Raw genomic sequence first — 19,485 nt, forward strand, 5'->3', positions numbered from 1 at the left:
ACTCGTCACACAACTGTCACTGACCCTCACACACACCTGTCACTGACTCACACACACCTCACTGACCTCACACACACTGTCACACAACCGTCACTCCCTCACACACACTGTCACTGACTCTCACACACACCTGTCACCTTCACACATTACCTCACACACACCTGTCACTGACTCACACACACCTGTCACCGACCCTCACATACACCTGTCACTGACTCACACACACAACTGTCCTCACCTCACACACAACTGTCACTGACACTCACACAACTGTCACTGACTCTCACACAACTGTCACTGACCCTCAGATCACTGACACCTGTCACTGACTCTCACACACCTGTCACTGACTCTCACACACCTGTCACTGACCCTCACATACACCTGTCACTGACCTTCACACAACTGTCACTGACTCATACACACCTGTCACTGACCTTCACACAACTGTCACTGACTCACGCACACACCTGTCACTGACCTTCACACAACTGTCACTGACTCACACACAACTGTCACTAACCCTCATAAACATCTGTCACAGACTCTCACACACAACTGTCACTGACCTCCTGTGTTGTCCCTGTATTGCTCATCTGTGTTCAACATGTCCAAGCCAATCAGTGTAAGTGGGCTGAAGGGGAACCTGCCAATCAGAAGACATTCAAGTATCACCAGGATGTGCCGTCACCAACTAACATACAACATCTAGCCTCTCACATCATAACATGCCTTGACACATCAAATCGAACAAAACCTTGGATTCATTTATCATGAAGTTTAATGGGACAGCCATGCCACACAATCCTTGGTATACCTATTTTGAGTGGGTTGCTTATCAGGTTGATCCATTTTAACATCTTTGTTTGTTGACGTGTCCCAATCTTCTCCAAAATCCATAGCTAAAATCTCTGAAATAAAGAAAGTACATCTGTTAGTAACACTTCCTTACACCAGCCAGCACGTGAGAACACACTGCAATCAAGCCACTAGTACTACATTTATACCATGTGAAGGTAATCTCTGTTATACTGCTGTATTTCCTCACTCATGATGCTGGCTTTAAAACCATCTGAGACCTTAAAATCTTAGACAAAACAGTGGAATAAAACTAGGTCCGGTGTCAACGACACAAAGCCTCACCAGATGCCATGACTATGACTGTATTCCATCAGGTCTTACAATATAACACAAGGGGACCTGAGATGAAAGCCAGAGTTTTACACACTGTAGCCAACTCGGGATTCAAACTTGGATCTCAGTGTGATACACAAACACATGATCCATCAGGTTAGCCAAACCAGGTGGATCAACTCCATGGCATGGACACCTGACACTACACCTCTCACCTGTGATTGTCTTCTTCTCCGTCTGGGTTCCCAGGTGGTTCAACTCCACGGCATGGACACCTGACACTACACCTCTCACCTGTGATTGTCTTCTCCTCCGTCTGGGTTCCCAGGTGGATCAACTCAACGGCATGGACACTACACCTCTCACCTGTGATTGTCTTCTCCTCCGTCTGGGTTCCCAGGTGGATCAACTCAACTGCATGGACACCTGACACTACACCTCTCACCTGTGATTGTTTCTCTCCGCCTGGGTTCCCAGGTGGGATCAACTCAACGGCATGGACACCTGACACTACACCTCTCACCTGTGATTGTGTCTTCTCCTCCGCCTGGGTTCCCAGGTGGATCAACTCAACGGCATGGACACCTGACACTACACCTCTCACCTGTGATTGTCTTCTCCTCCGTCTGGGTTCCCAGGTGGATCAACTCAACGGCATGGACACCTGACACTACACCTCTCACCTGTGATTGTCTTCTCCTCAGTCTGGGTTCCCAGGTGGATCAACTCCATGGCATGGACACCTGACACTACACCTCTCACCTGTGATTGTCTTCTCCTCCGTCCTGGGTCCCAGGTGGATCAACTCCAACAGCATGGGACACCTGACACTACACCTCTCACCTGTGATTGTCTTCTCCTTCGCCTGGGTTCCCAGGTGGATCAACTCAACGGCATGGACACCTGACACTACACCTCTCACCTGTGATTGTCTTCTCCCTCCGTCTGGGTTCCCAGGTGGTTCAACTCAACAGCATGGACACCTGACACTACACCTCTCACCTGTGATTGTCTTCTCCTCAGCCTGGGTTCCCAGGTTGACACCCTGACACTACACCTCTCACCTGTGATTGTCTTCTCCTTCAACCTGGGTTCCCAGGACAACTCTGCATTGACACCTGACACTACACCTCTCACCTGTGATTGTCTTCTCCTCCGCCTGGGTTCCCAGGTGGATCAACTCCCACAGCATGGACACCTGACACTACACCTCTCACCTGTGATTGTCTTCTCTCCGCCTGGGGTTCCCAGGTGGATCAACTCCAACGACATGGACACCTGACACTACACCTCTCACCTGTGATTGTCTTCTCCTCAGTCTGGGTTCCCAGGTGGATCAACTCAACGGCATGGACACCTGACACTACACCTCTCACCTGTGATTGTCTTCTCCGTCTGGGTTCCCAGGTGGATCAACTCAACGACATGGACACCTGACACTACACCTCTCACCTGTGATTGTCTTCTCCTCCGTCTGGGTTCCCAGGTGGATCAACTCCACAGCATGGACACCTGACACTACACCTCTCACCTCATGCATTGTCTTCTCCTCAGTCTGGGGTTCCCAGGTGGATCAACTCCCACAGCATGGACACCTGACACTACACCTCTCACTCAAGTGATTGTCTTCTCCTCCGCCTGGGTTCCCAGGTGGATCAACTCCCACAGCATGGACACCTGACACTACACCTCTCACCTGTAGATTGTCTTCTCCTCAGTCTGGGTTCCCAGGTGGATCAACTCAACGACATGGACACACCCTGACACTACACCTCTCACCTCAAGCGATTGTCTTCTCCTCAGTCTGGGTTCCCAGGTGGATCAACTCCACCATGGACACCTGGACACTACACCTCTCACCTGTGATTGTCTTCTCCTCCTGCCTGGGTTCCCAGGTGGATCAACTCCACAGCATGGACACCTGACACTACACCTCGCACCTGTGATTGTCTTCTCCTCCGCCTGGGTTCCCCAGGTGGGATCAACTCAACGGCATGGACACTCTGACACTACACCTCTCACCTGTGATTGTCTTCTCCTCCGCCTGGGTTCCCAGGTGGATCAACTCAACGGCATGGACACCTGACACTACACCTCTCACCTGTGATTGTCTTCTCTCCGCCTGGGTTCCCAGGTGGATCAACTCCACACGCATGGACACCTGACACTACACCTCTCACCTGTGATTGTCTTCTCCTCCGTCTGGGTTCCCAGGTGGATCAACTCAACGGCATGGACACCTGACACTACACCTCTCACCTGTGATTGTCTTCTCCTCCGTCTGGGTTCCCAGGTGGATCAACTCAACGCATGGACACCTGACACTACACCTCTCACCTGTGATTGTCTTCTCCTCCGTCTGGGTTCCCAGGTGGATCAACTCCACAGCATGGACACCTGACACTACACCTCTCACCTGTGATTGTCTTCTCCTCCGTCTGGGTTCCCAGGTGGATCAACTCAACAGCATGGACACCTGTGACACTACACCTCTCACCTGTGATTGTCTTCTCCTCCGTCTGGGTTCCCAGGTGGATCAACTCCACAGCATGGACACCTGACACTACACCTCTCACCTGTGATTGTCTTCTCCTCTGTCTGGGTTCCCAGGTGGATCAACTCAACGGCATGGACACCTGACACTACACCTCTCACCTGTGATTGTCTTCTCCTCAGTCTGGGTTCCCAGGTGGATCAACTCAACGGCATGGACACCTGACACTACACCTCTCACCTGTGATTGTCTTCTCCTCCGTCTGGGTTCCCAGGTGGATCAACTCAACGGCATGGACACCTGACACTACACCTCTCACCTGTGATTGTCTTCTCCTCCGTCTGGGTTCCCAGGTGGATCAACTCAACGGCATGGACACCTGACACTACACCTCTCACCTGTGATTGTCTTCTCCTCCGTCTGGGTTCCCAGGTGGATCAACTCAACGGCATGGACACCTGACACTACACCTCTCACCTGTGATTGTCTTCTCCTCCGTCTGAGATCCCAGGTCTGCATGCTGCAGGTTATCTACAGCGACCCCCGCCACGATGTCCGTCACTCGGATCCATGTAGGGGTAGGGGTTGCTCACAAACATGGTCATCATTCTAGCAGTGAAGTCCACTACATCTGGCACCATGGTGACAGCGAGGTGACGCAGCCATATTGCTAGCTCCTGGTCCTGGTCTTGGAAGAGTCCAGTACTCTGTAGCAGCTGTAGACAGAGTCAAATAATTCACATGCCTTCTCAATGTTTATTGAGTACATCTTTACTTGTATAAGACTCCTGGCTCACTTCCTCAATTGTAGACCCATGAAGATCCGGGTTGGAATTGATCTAGGATGGGATGGTCGGGCTCGCTGACTTGGTTGACACATGTCATTGTATCCCAATTGTATAGATCGATGCTCATGCTGATCACTGAATTGTCTGGTCCAGACTCGATTATTTACAGACTGCCTCCACATAGCTGGAATATTGCTGAGTGCGATGTTAAACAACAAACAAACCAACCAACAAAAACCTATATCGTAAATAACAAATGATAACTCTAAATGACACTGCCGAACACCTACCTCCGCCACCAGGTGTTGTGTGACTTCCTTCAGCTTCCGGCTGGCCGACACCTTGGTGGTCATCTCCAACAGCAGATACATCAGACTGTGCCGCGCGGCATTCTGGAATACCATCACATGTCAAGGATGGCCAACCACCAACAGCCATGTCACATTGAATCATCATTGCAAATATCTTTTCTCACAATTACAAGTTTTTACTGATGGTGGTTGATATTCATTCAGTTTAAAGAGAAACTCCTATATCCTCACATCCCTAGTCTCGATAAATTGTCTTAAATGTCTTAACCAGTAGTGATCTGGTTTCGGCTCTAACTCTGACATATGAATCAGCTCACAGCTTCTGATACTTCAGTTACGTCATACAAGTAACTACATGGTTCACAAAGGACTGCCCAGACAGTCAGATACCTCTTTAGCCCAGGGCAGCTGCCTGGCATCGGTTCCTGCAAGCAGCTTCAGAAGGTACAGCTGGGGGAGCATCCTGTCTTCATCCTGTCCCCCGTCACCCTCACCGACTCCCCTGACCCCCTCCAGGAGACTGCTGACGTGGTGGGGGCTGTCGGACAACATGGTGGGGACCAGCTCCTGGTAGAGACACATCACCTGCTGCAGCCTCACTATGTGCTGGATGCTGGCCACGCTGGGAATATCTGACGTGGATGATGGAGAGGTTATGTTACATGACTGGCTGAGAAGGAACACACCACTGCTGGTATAAACTCCCCTCTCATACACGTTATTATCATGAAGAAGTGGGGCAGGGTCAATATGTAGTCAACAACGATAAGAAGTAACGTCTTCACTCACACAAAGTGCTACCTTATATATTATTATTATAGGATATTTATACAGCGCACATATCAAGGCAACTAGTGTATGCTCAAGGCGCTGTATTTTTTCCCTCGATCATTGGATGTTAATCTCAACGGCACATCGTATTATCAATCTCAACTCCCTGGGGAGTATACAACTCTTGCAGCCACTAGGTGCACCGAGTTATTGTGGCTTTCCCATCCTAACAAGGTGCCCATTCACAGCTGGGTGGACTGGGACACATAGTCACAGTACTTTGTCCAAGTTCACTGCACATTGCTGTACCCGCAACTAGGTGTTTGCACGTATTTATGTGGCCACCATCTGGTCATATACCAACGGATTCATGGGTTCTTTTAAGTATACAGGGTTGTGTGCTGTACACTAGGGGTTGTGACAACACTGAAAGAGTCTGCACACAAAGTTGACTCCAAGGTTTTTACACCCGGTCACAGGTGGGCTCGATCCCGACACCTCAACCTCACTGGATCACTAGCCTGGCACCTTAGCCAGCTTGCCCACCATGCCCCTGGAGTTTGTGATGTGTCCAAAAGCAGTCATTATCTGCCTCAACACTGGAATGTAGCAACCTGATTGTCACTGGCAAGTATGTACCAAACACACAAAGACAATGGTTATTTCAGAGTTACGCCAACTACTCACCCTCTTTTGATACATCTTTGTTGGGCTGGGTCCTCTCTGCCATCATCTTCGTCCAGCAGCCCAGCAGGGTGGCAGCATCCGGGAGCTTCTGTAATCAATACACAGGGTGTGTGGGTACAGCAATATGTTAGACAGACAGATAGACAGACAGTCGGTTGATACAGCACTGCAACAGATGGATGGAAAACACAAAGTTTGTGTCAGACACCTTCACAACAGCCTGTTCTCTGCATCACCTTCAACTGACCTTCAACAGAGACTCCTTCAGTCGAGGGCCCAGCTGTGCAAGGGAGGGGTCAGAAGAGTCCGCCAGACTCCGGACATTGGTCAGGATGTGCAGCGCCCTCTGCAGTGCCACCTTCAGGAAGTCCAGGATCTTGTGCCTCACTGGCTGAGAGGATTGCTGTGGTAACAGAATATACTGAACATCATAATGTACAAGCACAAAAACAATACCAGCATTTCAATGACTTTACTTATTGCATTTAGTCACACCTGTGTGAACTGTTAGCCACATCTCTCTTTCTGGACTCAAACTAGTGGGGCGGTTAAGGCCAGGATTTTGTCAAAATTGTGCACTTTGGGTTAAAAGCACCAAAATTGGCACACTTATATATTGAACCATTCCGAACATTTCTGGATATGGATCCACCTCAGCAGTGCCCCCTGGTGGCAGAAAATCCAAGATGGCCGGCAATTTGACTGAAATCTCTAATGATGTCAGTCTATGCTCAACATATCATAATTATCTTATCATATTCAGTATTTTCTTTCAGGATTATTCTTAACATTACTCTATATATTCCTAATTTAATACGCAGATGGCCACCAAAATAACCTAATTTTCACAGAATGAACTCTGACATTACTTCTCCGCCACCATGCTGCTTGCGAAGGTGACGACAGACCCCAGATTTACACTGTAATATATCTAAAGAGGCCTGAATAGTATTTACTTATTCCTACAGAAGGGCGACTACACAAATAGCAACACATAGGCAACTGTTGTGTACATCAACGTCTATGTTAGCAGTTCTGACCTTGAGACCCCAGGTGAAGGTCGACATGACCTTGTCTGGAGGCAGGACTAACACCAGGGACATCGCGACGAGGTTCAGGTGTGCACTCGGGAGCTTGGTGCTCAGGAAGCTGAGCTCAGTAGGTTGGGCCTCGTAAATCTGTAACATTCAGACACAGTGAAGCAAAGTCTCCTTTCTGGCATGTTCATTACCATTCCTTCAACTGCTTCATAGTGAAACAACAGAGGTTTGAAGTGACAAGTTGAACTTCTTAGAGGCTGCAGGGTTGACACAGATGGCACAGTGCCTATTTCAGCACAATATCTCACCAAGTCTTGCAATAATAATATAATGCTTCCGCCTTGTTTCTACATTGCTTTTACACAGCTTCTTCACAACACTGCACACACTGTGCAACAGTACTATATTGTATCTGAACTGTTTCAACCCTGTTTCCACACTGTTTCAACCCTGTTTCCACACTGTGTCTACATTTCCACCCTTCATGTTCACTGTTTGACTGTATACAGAGGCCTTTTCTGTATTGTATCCACACTGCTTCTATGCTCTTTGTACCAATTTTCTGCCATGTTTCTATGTTTGTGCATTGTTTCTGCCTTGTACGGTTTCTACATGTAAACCGTGTATATACTGTTTCTATATCATTTCTGCATCATGCAAGCACTTTTTGACATTGTATATGAAACATTTCTGCAACGATTCTACCCTGATTCCATATTGTTTCTCATTGTTTCTACTCTTCTGTACTGTACAGTTTTTACACCACTTTTCTATTGTACCTGTACTGTTTCTATTTGTTTAAAAAATATTTCTACACTGTTTGAACGACCTTTCTGCAATGTTTCTGCACCTTTTCCACACAGTTTCCACTTGCTTTCTGCACAGTTTCCACACACTTTCTACTTGCTTTCTGCACAGTTTCCACACACTTTCTGCACTGTTTCTGCACACTTTCTACTTGCCTTCTGCACACCCTCTGCTACAGTTTCCACACCATAAGTTTCTACTTACTTTCTGCACAGTTTCCACACACTTTCTACTTACTTCTGCACTGTTTCCACACTTTCTACTCTGCTTCTGCACACTTTCTGCTTGCTTCTCTACAGTAGTGTTTCCACAAGTTTCCACACACTTTCTACTTACTTTCTGCACAGTTTCCACACTTTCTACACTGTTTCAGCACACTTTCTACTTGCTTTCAGCAGTGTTTCCATAAGTTTCTACTTACTTTCTGCACAGTTTCCACACACTTTCTACTTACTTTCTGCACTGTTTCCACACACTTTCTGCACTGTTTCAACACAGTTTCTACTTGCTTTCTGCACTGTTTCCACAAGTTTCTACTTGCTTTCTGCACTGTTTCCACACAGTTTCTACTTGCTTTCTGTACCTGTATGAGCATGTCCATGCTGGAGACCCAGGCAGCTGAAGGTCTGGGATTGAGTGTTGGCGCCAGTGACGACAGGAAGTGATGCAGTTGGTCAGGACAGGCTCGCAGCACACTGATGACAAGGTCCGCAGACAAGGCGTCGGTGGAGGCCTTCTGTAGCGATGACAGGAACCCGGTCAGGATGTGGTTCTGATTCCTGGGAAACAATCACAATATTAAGAGTCAGTGAAGAACATCATGTTCAGAAGATTGATACTGTGATTGGTTGTGACTCAAGGCGACTGATGGTGACATAAAGCAATTACAGGATGCAAGCCAATGATTATGCAGCCCTTCCTTGAAATCAGTGAAGATTTATATGTGTAACACTGCTCAATACCTGGATGTTCCTGGTCGTGATGAGCCAATGAGGAGAACCAAGTGATATTCATTTTCAACACCAGAGGAACAGAATGCCTATACTCTCAAATATCTTACAATAGAGTTAACTCTAAAGTCGGTACAAGAATGTTACAATGTTTTGTTGTGGTAATGCATGTAAGGTACTTCTCTGGGAGGAACATGGACGTCTAGATATACATGTCATGTCCTCACCATATGCTTCCTGAACATTAAGTTGTTCTGAGTGAGTAAGTGAGTATAGTTTTAAGCCGCACTAAGCAATATCCCAGCTATATGGAGGCGGTCTGTGAATAATCAAGTCTGAACCAGACAACCAAGTGATCAACAGCATGAGCATCGATCTATGCAGTTGGGATACAGTGAAATGTGTCAACCAAATGAGCGAACCTGACCACCCGATCCCGTTAGTGACCTCTTACAACAAGCAGTGTTACTGAGGACCAACTCTAACCCAGATCTTCATGGGTCTGTGTTGTTGTGTGTATCTTTGTTGATCTGTAGAACATCCCAACTCTCCAACCTAACAGCTGGGTTTTACAAAACCTTTGGCAACATACCAGCAAAAATGGACTTCACACATCGTACCCATGTAGGGAATCTAACCCAGGTCTTAGCCTTGATAAACATACACTTGAGCTACTGGGCTACCCCAGTGCCCCTGACTTACAACAGTACTTCAGGAGGTGGAGACCATTAATGGGACTTACTTTCCTGATGTTCCGAGGGAGCTGTCGTAGAAGTTGATGCCTGTCTTGAATGAGCAGCAGAGGTCTGTGAGGAAGGCGTGGACAGCCTGACGCACCACCTCCCTCTCCTCTGGGTTCACTGGGGTCTGAAGCACCGACATTTATACAACTGCACACTTCATATGAGGTCAATGTTTATGTTTTTAAGGAGCTGAAAAGATATATTGACCTCAACAAAACTGCTTTATTATATACCAAAGAGACAAGAGCAGTTTCAACATATCCAACTATGTTAGCGCAATAACATTTAGGTTGAGACTTATGATTTGTTCAAACTTTGGACTAACAGTTTTAGTTAGCTATGTTGCTGCCATCCTGTGTTCCAAACTTACCTGAAACACACATACTTGTTTAACTCCACACTCTGCAATATTGCAGTGAAGTGATAGTGGCCTGGTAGGAGTTTGGACAAGACAATCAAGTGATTCATATTGTCAGCAACCATTGGCCACTTGTCATTACACAACATGTTGACAACATTGGACAACCGTGGATGCACATCATTAGACAATTTGGAGACACCATTACCATTACACAACATGTTGACAACATTGGACAACCGGTGCACGGTGCACATCATTAGACAATTTGGAGACACCATTACACAACATGTTGACAACATTGGACAACCGGTGCACATCATTAGACAATTTGGAGACACCATTACACAACATGTTGACAACATTGGACAACCGGTGCACATCATTAGACAATTTGGAGACACCATTACACAACATGTTGACAACATTGGACAACCTGTGCACATCATTAGACAATTTGGAGACACCATTACACAACATGTTGACAACATTGGACAACCTGTGCACATTATTAGACAATTTGGAGACACTATCACACAACATGTTGACAACATTGGACAACCGGTGCACATCATTATTAGACAATTTGGAGACACTATTACACAACATGTTGACAACATTGGACAACCGGTGCACATTTGACAATCCATGTGCACATCATTAGACAATTTGGAGACACCATTACACAACATGTTGACAACATTGGACAACCCGGTGCACATCATTAGACAATTTGGAGACACCATTACACAACATGTTGACAACATTGGACAACCAGTGCACATCATTAGACAATTTGGAGACACCATTACACAACATGTTGACAACATTGGACAACCAGTGCACATCATTAGACAATTTGGAGACACCATTACACAACATGTTGACAACATTGGACAACCGTGCACATCATTAGACAATTTGGAACACCATTACACAACATGTTGACAACATTGGACAACCGGTGCACATCATTAGACAATTTGAGACACCATTACACAACATGTTGACAACATTGGACAACCGGTGCACATCATTAGACAATTTGGAGACACCATTACACAACATGTTGACAACATTGGACAACCGGTGCACATCATTAGACAATTTGGAGACACCATTACACAACATGTTGACAACATTGGACAACCGGTGCACATCATTAGACAATTTGGAGACACCATTACACAACATGTTGACAACATTGGACAACCGGTGCACATCATTAGACAATTTGGAGACACCATTACACAACATGTTGACAACATTGGACAACCGGTGCACATCATTAGACAATTTGGAGACACCATCACACAACATGTTGACAACATTGGACAACCGGTGCACATCATTAGACAATTTGGAGACACCATTACACAACATGTTGACAACATTGGACAACCGGTGCACATCATTAGACAATTTGGAGACACCATTACACAACATGTTGACAACATTGGACAACCGGTGCACATCATTAGACAATTTGGAGACACCATTACACAACATGTTGACAACATTGGACAACCGGTGCACATCATTAGACAATTTGGAGACACCATTACACAACATGTTGACAACATTGGACAACCAGTGCACATCATTAGACAATTTGGAGACACCATTACACAACATGTTGACAACATTGGACAACCGTGCACATCATTAGACAATTTGGAGACACCATTACACAACATGTTGACAACATTGGACAACCGGTGCACATCATTAGACAATTTGGAGACACCATTACACAACATGTTGACAACATTGGACAACCGGTGCACATCATTAGACAATTTGGAGACACCATCACACAACATGTTGACAACATTGGACAACCGCACATCATTAGACAATTTGCACCATCATTTGACAACATTTGGAGACACCATTACACAACATGTTGACAACATTGGACAACCGGTGCACATCATTAGACAATTTGGAGACACCATTACACAACATGTTGACAACATTGGACAACCAGTGCACATCATTAGACAATTTGGAGACACCATTACACAACATGTTGACAACATTGGACAACCGGTGCACATCATTAGACAATTTGGAGACACCATCACACAACATGTTGACAACATTGGACAACCGGTGCACATCATTAGACAATTTGGAGACACCATTACACAACATGTTGACAACATTGGACAACCGGTGCACATCATTAGACAATTTGGAGACACCATTACACAACATGTTGACAACATTGGACAACCGGTGCACATCATTAGACAATTTGGAGACACCATCACACAACATGTTGACAACATTGGACAACCGGTGCACATCATTAGACAATTTGGAGACACCATCACACAACATGTTGACAACATTGGACAACCGGTGCACATCATTAGACAATTTGGAGACACCATTACACAACATGTTGACAACATTGGACAACCATGTTGTGCACATCATTAGACAATTTGGAGACACCATTACACAACATGTTGACAACATTGGACAACCGGTGCACATCATTAGACAATTTGGAGACACCATTACACAACATGTTGACAACATTGGACAACCAGTGCACATCATTAGACAATTTGGAGACACCATTACACAACATGTTGACAACATTGGACAACCGGTGCACATCATTAGACAATTTGGAGACACCATTACACAACATGTTGACAACATTGGACAACCGGTGCACATCATTAGACAATTTGGAGACACCATTACATTCAGTCAAGGGCATGTTGACAATGCGAATCGCTGGGGACCAAGTAATAAATCTTGAATTTTATCGATGTATTCGAGACATAGGTATGTCTATGAGGGTAGAAAAAAGATGATCCAGTCCTAATTCCTCCGCCCTAAGCATTTGTTTATCTAATGATTACCATATCACTAATAGGGGCACCTTATCAGTTCCAGTCTGATTAGCACAGACAGCGCATTTCCTCGTAAAATCACTAATCTGCCTTTTGAACTCACACCCGCCAATGGCGAAAAGCTGGTGTGGAGCCGCTGGTTTGTTAATTGGATCAGGTAGCTACACCAATCAACTTCTCATTGACTGACTTCGCTTATGTATACAAGATTGCTGTTGTTTGATTCTTATGGGACCAAATTTCCTTTTCAAGTCATCGTGTGTATTTATGAGATCTTTTAATTGTAACCGTATTCAAATGATGACAACTATAACAGGGAATGGTTGGGACCCGACAGGTACTTCGAGTTATGCATAATATTCGAGACACCGCATTCACTCCATACAAACAGGTTGTCATTCCCTGAGTGTATCACCACACATGGTATACAAACAGGTTGTCATGTTTTTAGAACAGTTGCCATACTTTGATGTTTTACGGCGATGCTGTCGGTCATACCTTGATGTCCCGCCGTTGACACAGCGGTTGTATGTTGACATGGGTGAAGTCAAACTGTGTTTGTACAGCTCGGGCCGACAGTGGGGAGAACGCAACCATACGTGTGAGCAGACGTAATGTCTTCTTGATCAGCTGATTCTTGTTGTTGAGGCTGAGACTGAAGTAGATAACTCGCATGTGGGATGCCAGGATCCGCTGTATGATGTTCTCACCAATCAGCTGGAGCTTCTCACTGGCATCAGCCAATCGAATGAAGACACACTCCAACACACTGAAGAGTGTGAGTATCTGGCAAAGTCAAGCAAGACATCAGTATTATTATTACAAAACTAAAATAACAAACATGACTGCAAGCATACATGTTCAAACACAGATTACCTAGATATCTGTTAGACTATCTATAATGTGTCCATTAGCTAGTTGTCCACTCAGTATTATTACAGCTTTACGACAACTGCCTGTAAATAATAAGGACTGGATCAGACAATCCGGTGATAGCTGTAATCAACACTCCATGCTCTCAGAGCTGATTTGTCACTTGTTATGACTAACACAGGTAGGGCACTTGATCTAACCTGGAGGATCAGTCTGTGTACCTATACACATACATCTCTAGATAATGACTAACATAAAGTGTTTATCCGATACTTTTGTTCTGTTCATTCATAGCCATGGATGTATATAAGTTCATAACTTTAATGTGTAAAGTGACTACAAAGGTTCTCTTTGAATGGCATCTAGCAGTTGGTGTGATCAAAACTTGCTTGATAATGATGTTTGTATCTATACACAATAATGTCACTCATTGTAATAAGAAGTCGTATATGCATAGCACAATCTCCATCGTTCCTAAACGAGTTAAAACCAAAGCCAGTAGATTGTTCCGCTCCTCGTGTTTACCTCGCCTGGTTTCCTTATTGACTCTTCAAACAACTTGAAGATTTCTCCACATTCCTCGGATGTCTCTACGTACTTGCCCACAATGTCATACCTCGCTTGATCTGGGTACTTCTCTGCGGCTTCCAGGAATTTTTCCAGAGCTGAAATATTACATAGTAATATTGAGGCCAATAGACAAGACTTGGCAGCGCCAACTAGTGGGTGACAGCATGAGCAACAGCCTGGATCACACACGTACTGTGGATCTCCACTGACATTATTTACGATCTCAACACATGGGATACAAGTAAACCATTTAACAAATCCTACTTGGCAAGGAATCGGAATCACTGCCGACCACGAACCACACCAGGTTTAACCACGGTACAGGGCCTTGCACGTCTCTCACTCCTAAGCACGTTAGCGTCCAATTACAGACGCAGTGAATTCTACTGGTACGTGTGAGAGTGCGACTGGCACTGACTTCGGCTGAAGTCATTAAAGACTAACATTAGTAACATAAATTCAGTGAACATTCTCTCACCTGCAAATGCTGTGTTTGCATCGCGCAGTTGGAACTTAAATTCGACTTCAGTAAATACATTTTTTCTGTTTTGTTGGTTTACGTTTAACACTTTCTTCGGAATTCGTTGTTGGTTTCTTCCCTGGGGATGCCATGTTGTCATCCGAGGTTCATTTCACCTAACGAAAACCCACGTGGTAATCTGTGTACATGTCCACACGAAGAACTCCTTACTATGTTTGTGCCCTTATTCCTGACGTGAAAGCGCTTTCTTGTATCACTGCAAGGAGCTCAGTAAAACACGGACAACGGACAGTGTCTGAGGCGCACTTAAAATATCCATTAATGCCCTTTTGAATGGCCTATCTGAATTACATATAAATTTGGAAGTAAAATGTTATTTTACATGCTCTAAGGCTTAATATATGACAGCTATGCCTCAACAATTAGATTATTTCATAGGAACTGTGGAATTTCATCCACAATGTGTTTGGTTTTGTAATAAAGTAAAACTTGATTGCGGAGATGCTGATTGGTTGGGGCAAGTGATTGATGGAAAGAATATTATGTTTACAATAGTCAGCCTTCATTGAGTGAGTGAGTATGGTTCTAAGCCGCTTTTAGCAATATTCCAGCAATATCACGGCGGGGGACACCAGAAATGGGCTTCACACATTGTACCCATGTGGGGAATCGACCCCGGGTCTTCAGCGTGATGAGCGGACGCTTTGACCATTAGGCTACCCCAGCACCCCCAGCCTGCAGTGGACCTTGATAACTATGATTGTTTTTACCTGAATCACAGACACCATGCCGTAAACTATCATACCCATGACGTGGTATTCTGTTACTGATAGTTGTTAATTCGTTATCATGTCACTGCCAAGTTTGTAATGTTAGCATGAGGAAAATACGGCTGTCATGCTTATATTTAGCTTTAGTTGCACCACGCTAATGGATACCGTCGATGGAATTTCCGGTCTATTAATACATCGTAACGTATACATAGAACAGATGTCTTCACTAATCAGTTACCATTAAAGAAGAGAAGCCATTGATATCACCAACAGATTCAGCCTCTGAGAGCCTTGTTACAGGTAAGTGTGATCAGAGTATCCCCTCACTGCTGTCTGGGGGTTATAGATGTACATGTTGTTTTGAGGCAATATATTATTGATGAATAATAAGAAAGGTAAGATACTTTATGCATGACAACTTCTTGATTATATTACACATACATTTATGACAAGGTCTTTATTATATCACACATACAGGATATTATACGAGTGTCCATGTCATACTATGTTTACAACACGAGTGCCTAAATGTTGGTATTTCGAAGGGAAAGTCAGGAATATGCCGATAGTTAGGCACGAGTGTCGTAATCGTATGAAAAATATGAACCCCGATATTTTCGCCCTCGTAAGTAATAAATACATTTATGACAACTTCATTGTTATATTACACGTACATTTATGTGTAATATAATAAAGAGGTTCTCATCAATAAAGTATCTTACCTTCTTATATCTCCGACATATGACATTTGTGAAACACTAAGTTTCACTGTTTCAGTGATATGTTGTGATGATATTGAAAGATTTCACAGGGGGTGAATGGGGTGGCCGAATCCTGAAGCTAATGTTAATGAGTAGGGTTAGTTTTGAGGGTTGTGGGTGGGGCATGTGGATGTGGGTAGAGTAAGTACTGTAGGGTAGGGGTGGTGATACAGGCGGTTGAGTCCAGTTCTAAAGCATACAAGTATTTATGGCAGTATGATCGTAAATAACGAGAGTATTAGTAACGCATCAGATTTGTCAGTCTCTTTGTATAATTGTATAACTTGAAAATGATTAGTGTGTGTATTATGGTGGTTTTTTTGCTTGTTTTTTTTTTTGAGAGAGAGAGAGAGAGAGAGAGAGAGAGAGAGAGAGAGAGAGAGAGAGAGAGAGAGAGAGAGAGAGAGAGAGAGAGAGAGAGAGAGAGAGAGAGAGAGAGAGAGTCTATTTCTTGAAACTGTGTTAACTCTAGCAATGTTTATTTACAGACTGATAATGGGTGCCAACAATACAAAGACCCCCGTCGTCGACTTGGAAGAGATCTTGAAATCGTGGGCATGGAATGTATTTGTCAAAACTGACACTTACAAAGAGAAAGGTGCACCTCGTTTGACTGACGTCGATATCGACATTGTATGGGACAGGGTACGTTTCTCCACCAGCGAACCAGCGTTTGGAATAAAACAAGGACCGTTCCCTGTCGAGTCTCAAGTCGTGTTCAAGGCGCATTACAACAACAAAACTTCTGAAATTCAAGAACAGAATTTCTCAACATCAAGAACAACAGTTGCCAAGGCCACAACTGTACTAACACGAGGATTCACACGAGGCATGAACACCGACATTAAGATTACAGTTCCACCGGAAGTCGCTTATGCCACTTCCGGTTTTGGGAACAAGGTGAGCATCCAAACGGACGAGGTGAATACTGTCGAACACACGCTGACCTGGACAACTAACTCAAACATTCGACTTCCACCAAAGTCCAAAATGCTGGCTCAATTACAGGTTAGCGCAGAACAATTTCAATGTGATTTTTCCGCATATGTTACATTCAAAGGAACTGTTGTGTTGCCTATCAAGGACAGAGGGACTGGTGCGTTCATAGAGGCAGTTCAGAATGACATTGCGACCATTGTGAAGGATGAACTAAAAAAACGGAACATCAAATACAACACCTCCGACCCAGAAGACATCACGCTCAATGGCAAAACAGTTCAGTGGCCAATTTCCGGGGAACTCCGTTTCAAATATGGCGTCACACAGGATGTGCTTCTGGACCATTTAAACGGATCGACGTATGACTAGTGCTCGTGCGCATGCTTACCGTCAAAGTGTGTTCGAATCCAGAACTTGTTCAGTTTACGAAGCATGTCTTTCAGCTTGCTACTGTTCCAGTCTGATGTCAAAGCACGAAAAAAACTGTCAACTGTGAAATATACCCATCTATTTGTCAATAGAGTGTGACATTCAAATATGAAAACTGTGACATATACCAGTAATCTTTATATCTTCTGTCTTCATTGATCCAATGTATATAAATTGTTATGTTACGTCTGTGATAGTTCATGTGACTTTATTAAATTACTGTTCATAATAAACATGAAATGCCTTGTTGGTTTGCTTCATGAATCCTCATTATGTGAAACGTTGTTGTTTCTAGTGCTGGTAGATCCGTGCAATATCACATAATATGATCTGTCATTTGGGATTTCCTTTGACGGGAGTTTCGTTTTTGTGACCGCTTTGTTAAGAAACTATTTACTTTTCACTTATGTAAAGTGTATGTTGTATAAATATGTTGTTTTTATTCTTTATTTTGCCTAATCCATTTGACTTTGTAATGTCGATAAAATATATATGAAAACGAAACATTATTGATTGATCATTCGCATGACTGGATATTTGGGGCACGGTGGAGAGCTGTCTAAGGCGCCAGGCTTGCCATCAAGGGAGCTTACGGTCCCGGGATCGAGCCTACCTGTGACCGGGTGTGAAAACCTTGGAATCAACTGAGGACTCTTTGAGTGTTGTCGCAACCCCTAGTGTACAGTGCACAACCCTGTGCACTTAAACGAACCCATGACTCCGTTGGTAAATGACCAGATGGTGGCCACATGAATACGTGCAAACTCCTAGTTGCGGGTACAGCAACGTGCAGTAAACTTGGACAAAGTGCTGTGACTATGTGTCCCAGTCCACCCAGCTGTGAATTAACTTGGTACGTTAATTTCGAGGCTTGAGACTCCACTGTGACTGACAATCCATCGTTACTGACACCACCTGTGGTGTGTGGAACACTACAGCCCCCATCTGCAAAATCAGAAACCTGGCTCATGTGAAAAGAAGTTGAAACGGCTTTCTACAGTGAAAACAGTTACCATTGTGGTCAAGATGGGGAGAGGACCTTACAACGGAGACCTGGCCCTAAGTCATGACCAATGTAGTTATCATCAATCAGCGATTAATGTCAACACATTGCAGATTGCACTTTTAAAACCGGCTCGCATTGCGTCCAAGGAGTAGCGGGGCGGTGGGGTAGCCCAGTGGCTAAAGCGTTGGCTCGTCACGCCGAAGACCCGGGTTCGAATCCCCATATGGGTACAATTTGTAAAGCCCATTTCTGGTGTCCCCCGCCGTGATGTTGCTGGAATATTGCTAAAACCGGCGTAAAACCAAATTCAGTCAGTCAGTCAGCCAAGGAGTACCTAAAGTGATGGCGATTGTTTTTTAAACTGCTGTAAAAATAATATTGCAATGCTAAAAGGTGTATTGCGGATTTGCTTCTAAATGTAACTTTTAATATATGATGCAGTTGTGCGACGTTAAACTTTAACTCACTCATACATGCAGACACACATGAGTAAATATTCAATACAGTTAACAGGAAAGAGAGACGTAATATAGGGTGGTGATCAACTTCGATGGTGTAACTTTATAAATGTATACATTTGTCCACTGACACTTGATCACGCTTCATATCAAAATTACCCGTGAAGATCCGGGTTAGAATTGATCTTCAGTAACCCATGCTTGTCGTAAGAGGCGACTAAAGGGAACAGGTGCTCATC

The 19,485-nt window shown here is 44.5% G+C and overlaps 3 protein-coding genes across 3 annotated transcripts; 1 reads left to right on the forward strand and 2 right to left on the reverse strand.

Moving 5' to 3' along the window:
* Window positions 1–817: 817 nt before the first annotated feature.
* Window positions 818–9,864, reverse strand: LOC124281252 (nucleolar pre-ribosomal-associated protein 1-like). The gene is made up of 9 exons (XM_046717280.1): window positions 9,725–9,864; window positions 8,616–8,811; window positions 7,226–7,363; window positions 6,433–6,588; window positions 6,186–6,273; window positions 5,118–5,359; window positions 4,707–4,808; window positions 4,106–4,344; window positions 818–911 (listed from the first exon to the last, which is right to left on the reverse strand). Exons 1-8 carry the CDS (start codon window positions 9,862–9,864, stop codon window positions 4,156–4,158), a joined length of 1,251 nt encoding a protein of 416 aa, XP_046573236.1. The 3' UTR covers window positions 818–911; window positions 4,106–4,155.
* A 3,584-nt stretch (window positions 9,865–13,448) lies between these two features.
* LOC124281253 (nucleolar pre-ribosomal-associated protein 1-like) lies at window positions 13,449–15,147 on the reverse strand. Its single transcript, XM_046717281.1, has 3 exons — window positions 14,878–15,147; window positions 14,355–14,494; window positions 13,449–13,742 (listed from the first exon to the last, which is right to left on the reverse strand). Exons 1-3 carry the CDS (start codon window positions 15,017–15,019, stop codon window positions 13,449–13,451), a joined length of 576 nt encoding a protein of 191 aa, XP_046573237.1. The 5' UTR covers window positions 15,020–15,147.
* A 699-nt stretch (window positions 15,148–15,846) lies between these two features.
* Window positions 15,847–18,142, forward strand: LOC124281299. The gene is made up of 2 exons (XM_046717326.1): window positions 15,847–15,953; window positions 16,903–18,142. Exon 2 carries the CDS (start codon window positions 16,910–16,912, stop codon window positions 17,720–17,722), a length of 813 nt encoding a protein of 270 aa, XP_046573282.1. The 5' UTR covers window positions 15,847–15,953; window positions 16,903–16,909; the 3' UTR covers window positions 17,723–18,142.
* Window positions 18,143–19,485: the final 1,343 nt, after the last annotated feature.

This window comes from Haliotis rubra, unplaced genomic scaffold (assembly GCF_003918875.1).
Source record: "Haliotis rubra isolate DU_JTF1 unplaced genomic scaffold, ASM391887v1 Scf281, whole genome shotgun sequence".
Taxonomy (NCBI): domain Eukaryota; kingdom Metazoa; phylum Mollusca; class Gastropoda; order Lepetellida; family Haliotidae; genus Haliotis; species Haliotis rubra.

Coding starts and splice junctions, on each gene's coding strand:
- LOC124281253 (XM_046717281.1), bottom strand. CDS start 15,019: ATGACAACATGGCATCCCCAGGGAAGAAACCAACAACGAATTCCGAAG. Junction 14,495..14,877: donor TGCAAACACAGCATTTGCAG/GTGAGAGAATGT, acceptor GTAATATTTCAG/CTCTGGAAAAATTCCTGGAA. Junction 13,743..14,354: donor CAATAAGGAAACCAGGCGAG/GTAAACACGAGG, acceptor TGACTTTGCCAG/ATACTCACACTCTTCAGTGT.
- LOC124281299 (XM_046717326.1), top strand. CDS start 16,910: ATGGGTGCCAACAATACAAAGACCCCCGTCGTCGACTTGGAAGAGATC.
- LOC124281252 (XM_046717280.1), bottom strand. CDS start 9,864: ATGTCGGTGCTTCAGACCCCAGTGAACCCAGAGGAGAGGGAGGTGGTG. Junction 6,589..7,225: donor CCTTCACCTGGGGTCTCAAG/GTCAGAACTGCT, acceptor CTGTTACCACAG/CAATCCTCTCAGCCAGTGAG. Junction 6,274..6,432: donor TGAAGGAGTCTCTGTTGAAG/GTCAGTTGAAGG, acceptor TATTGATTACAG/AAGCTCCCGGATGCTGCCAC.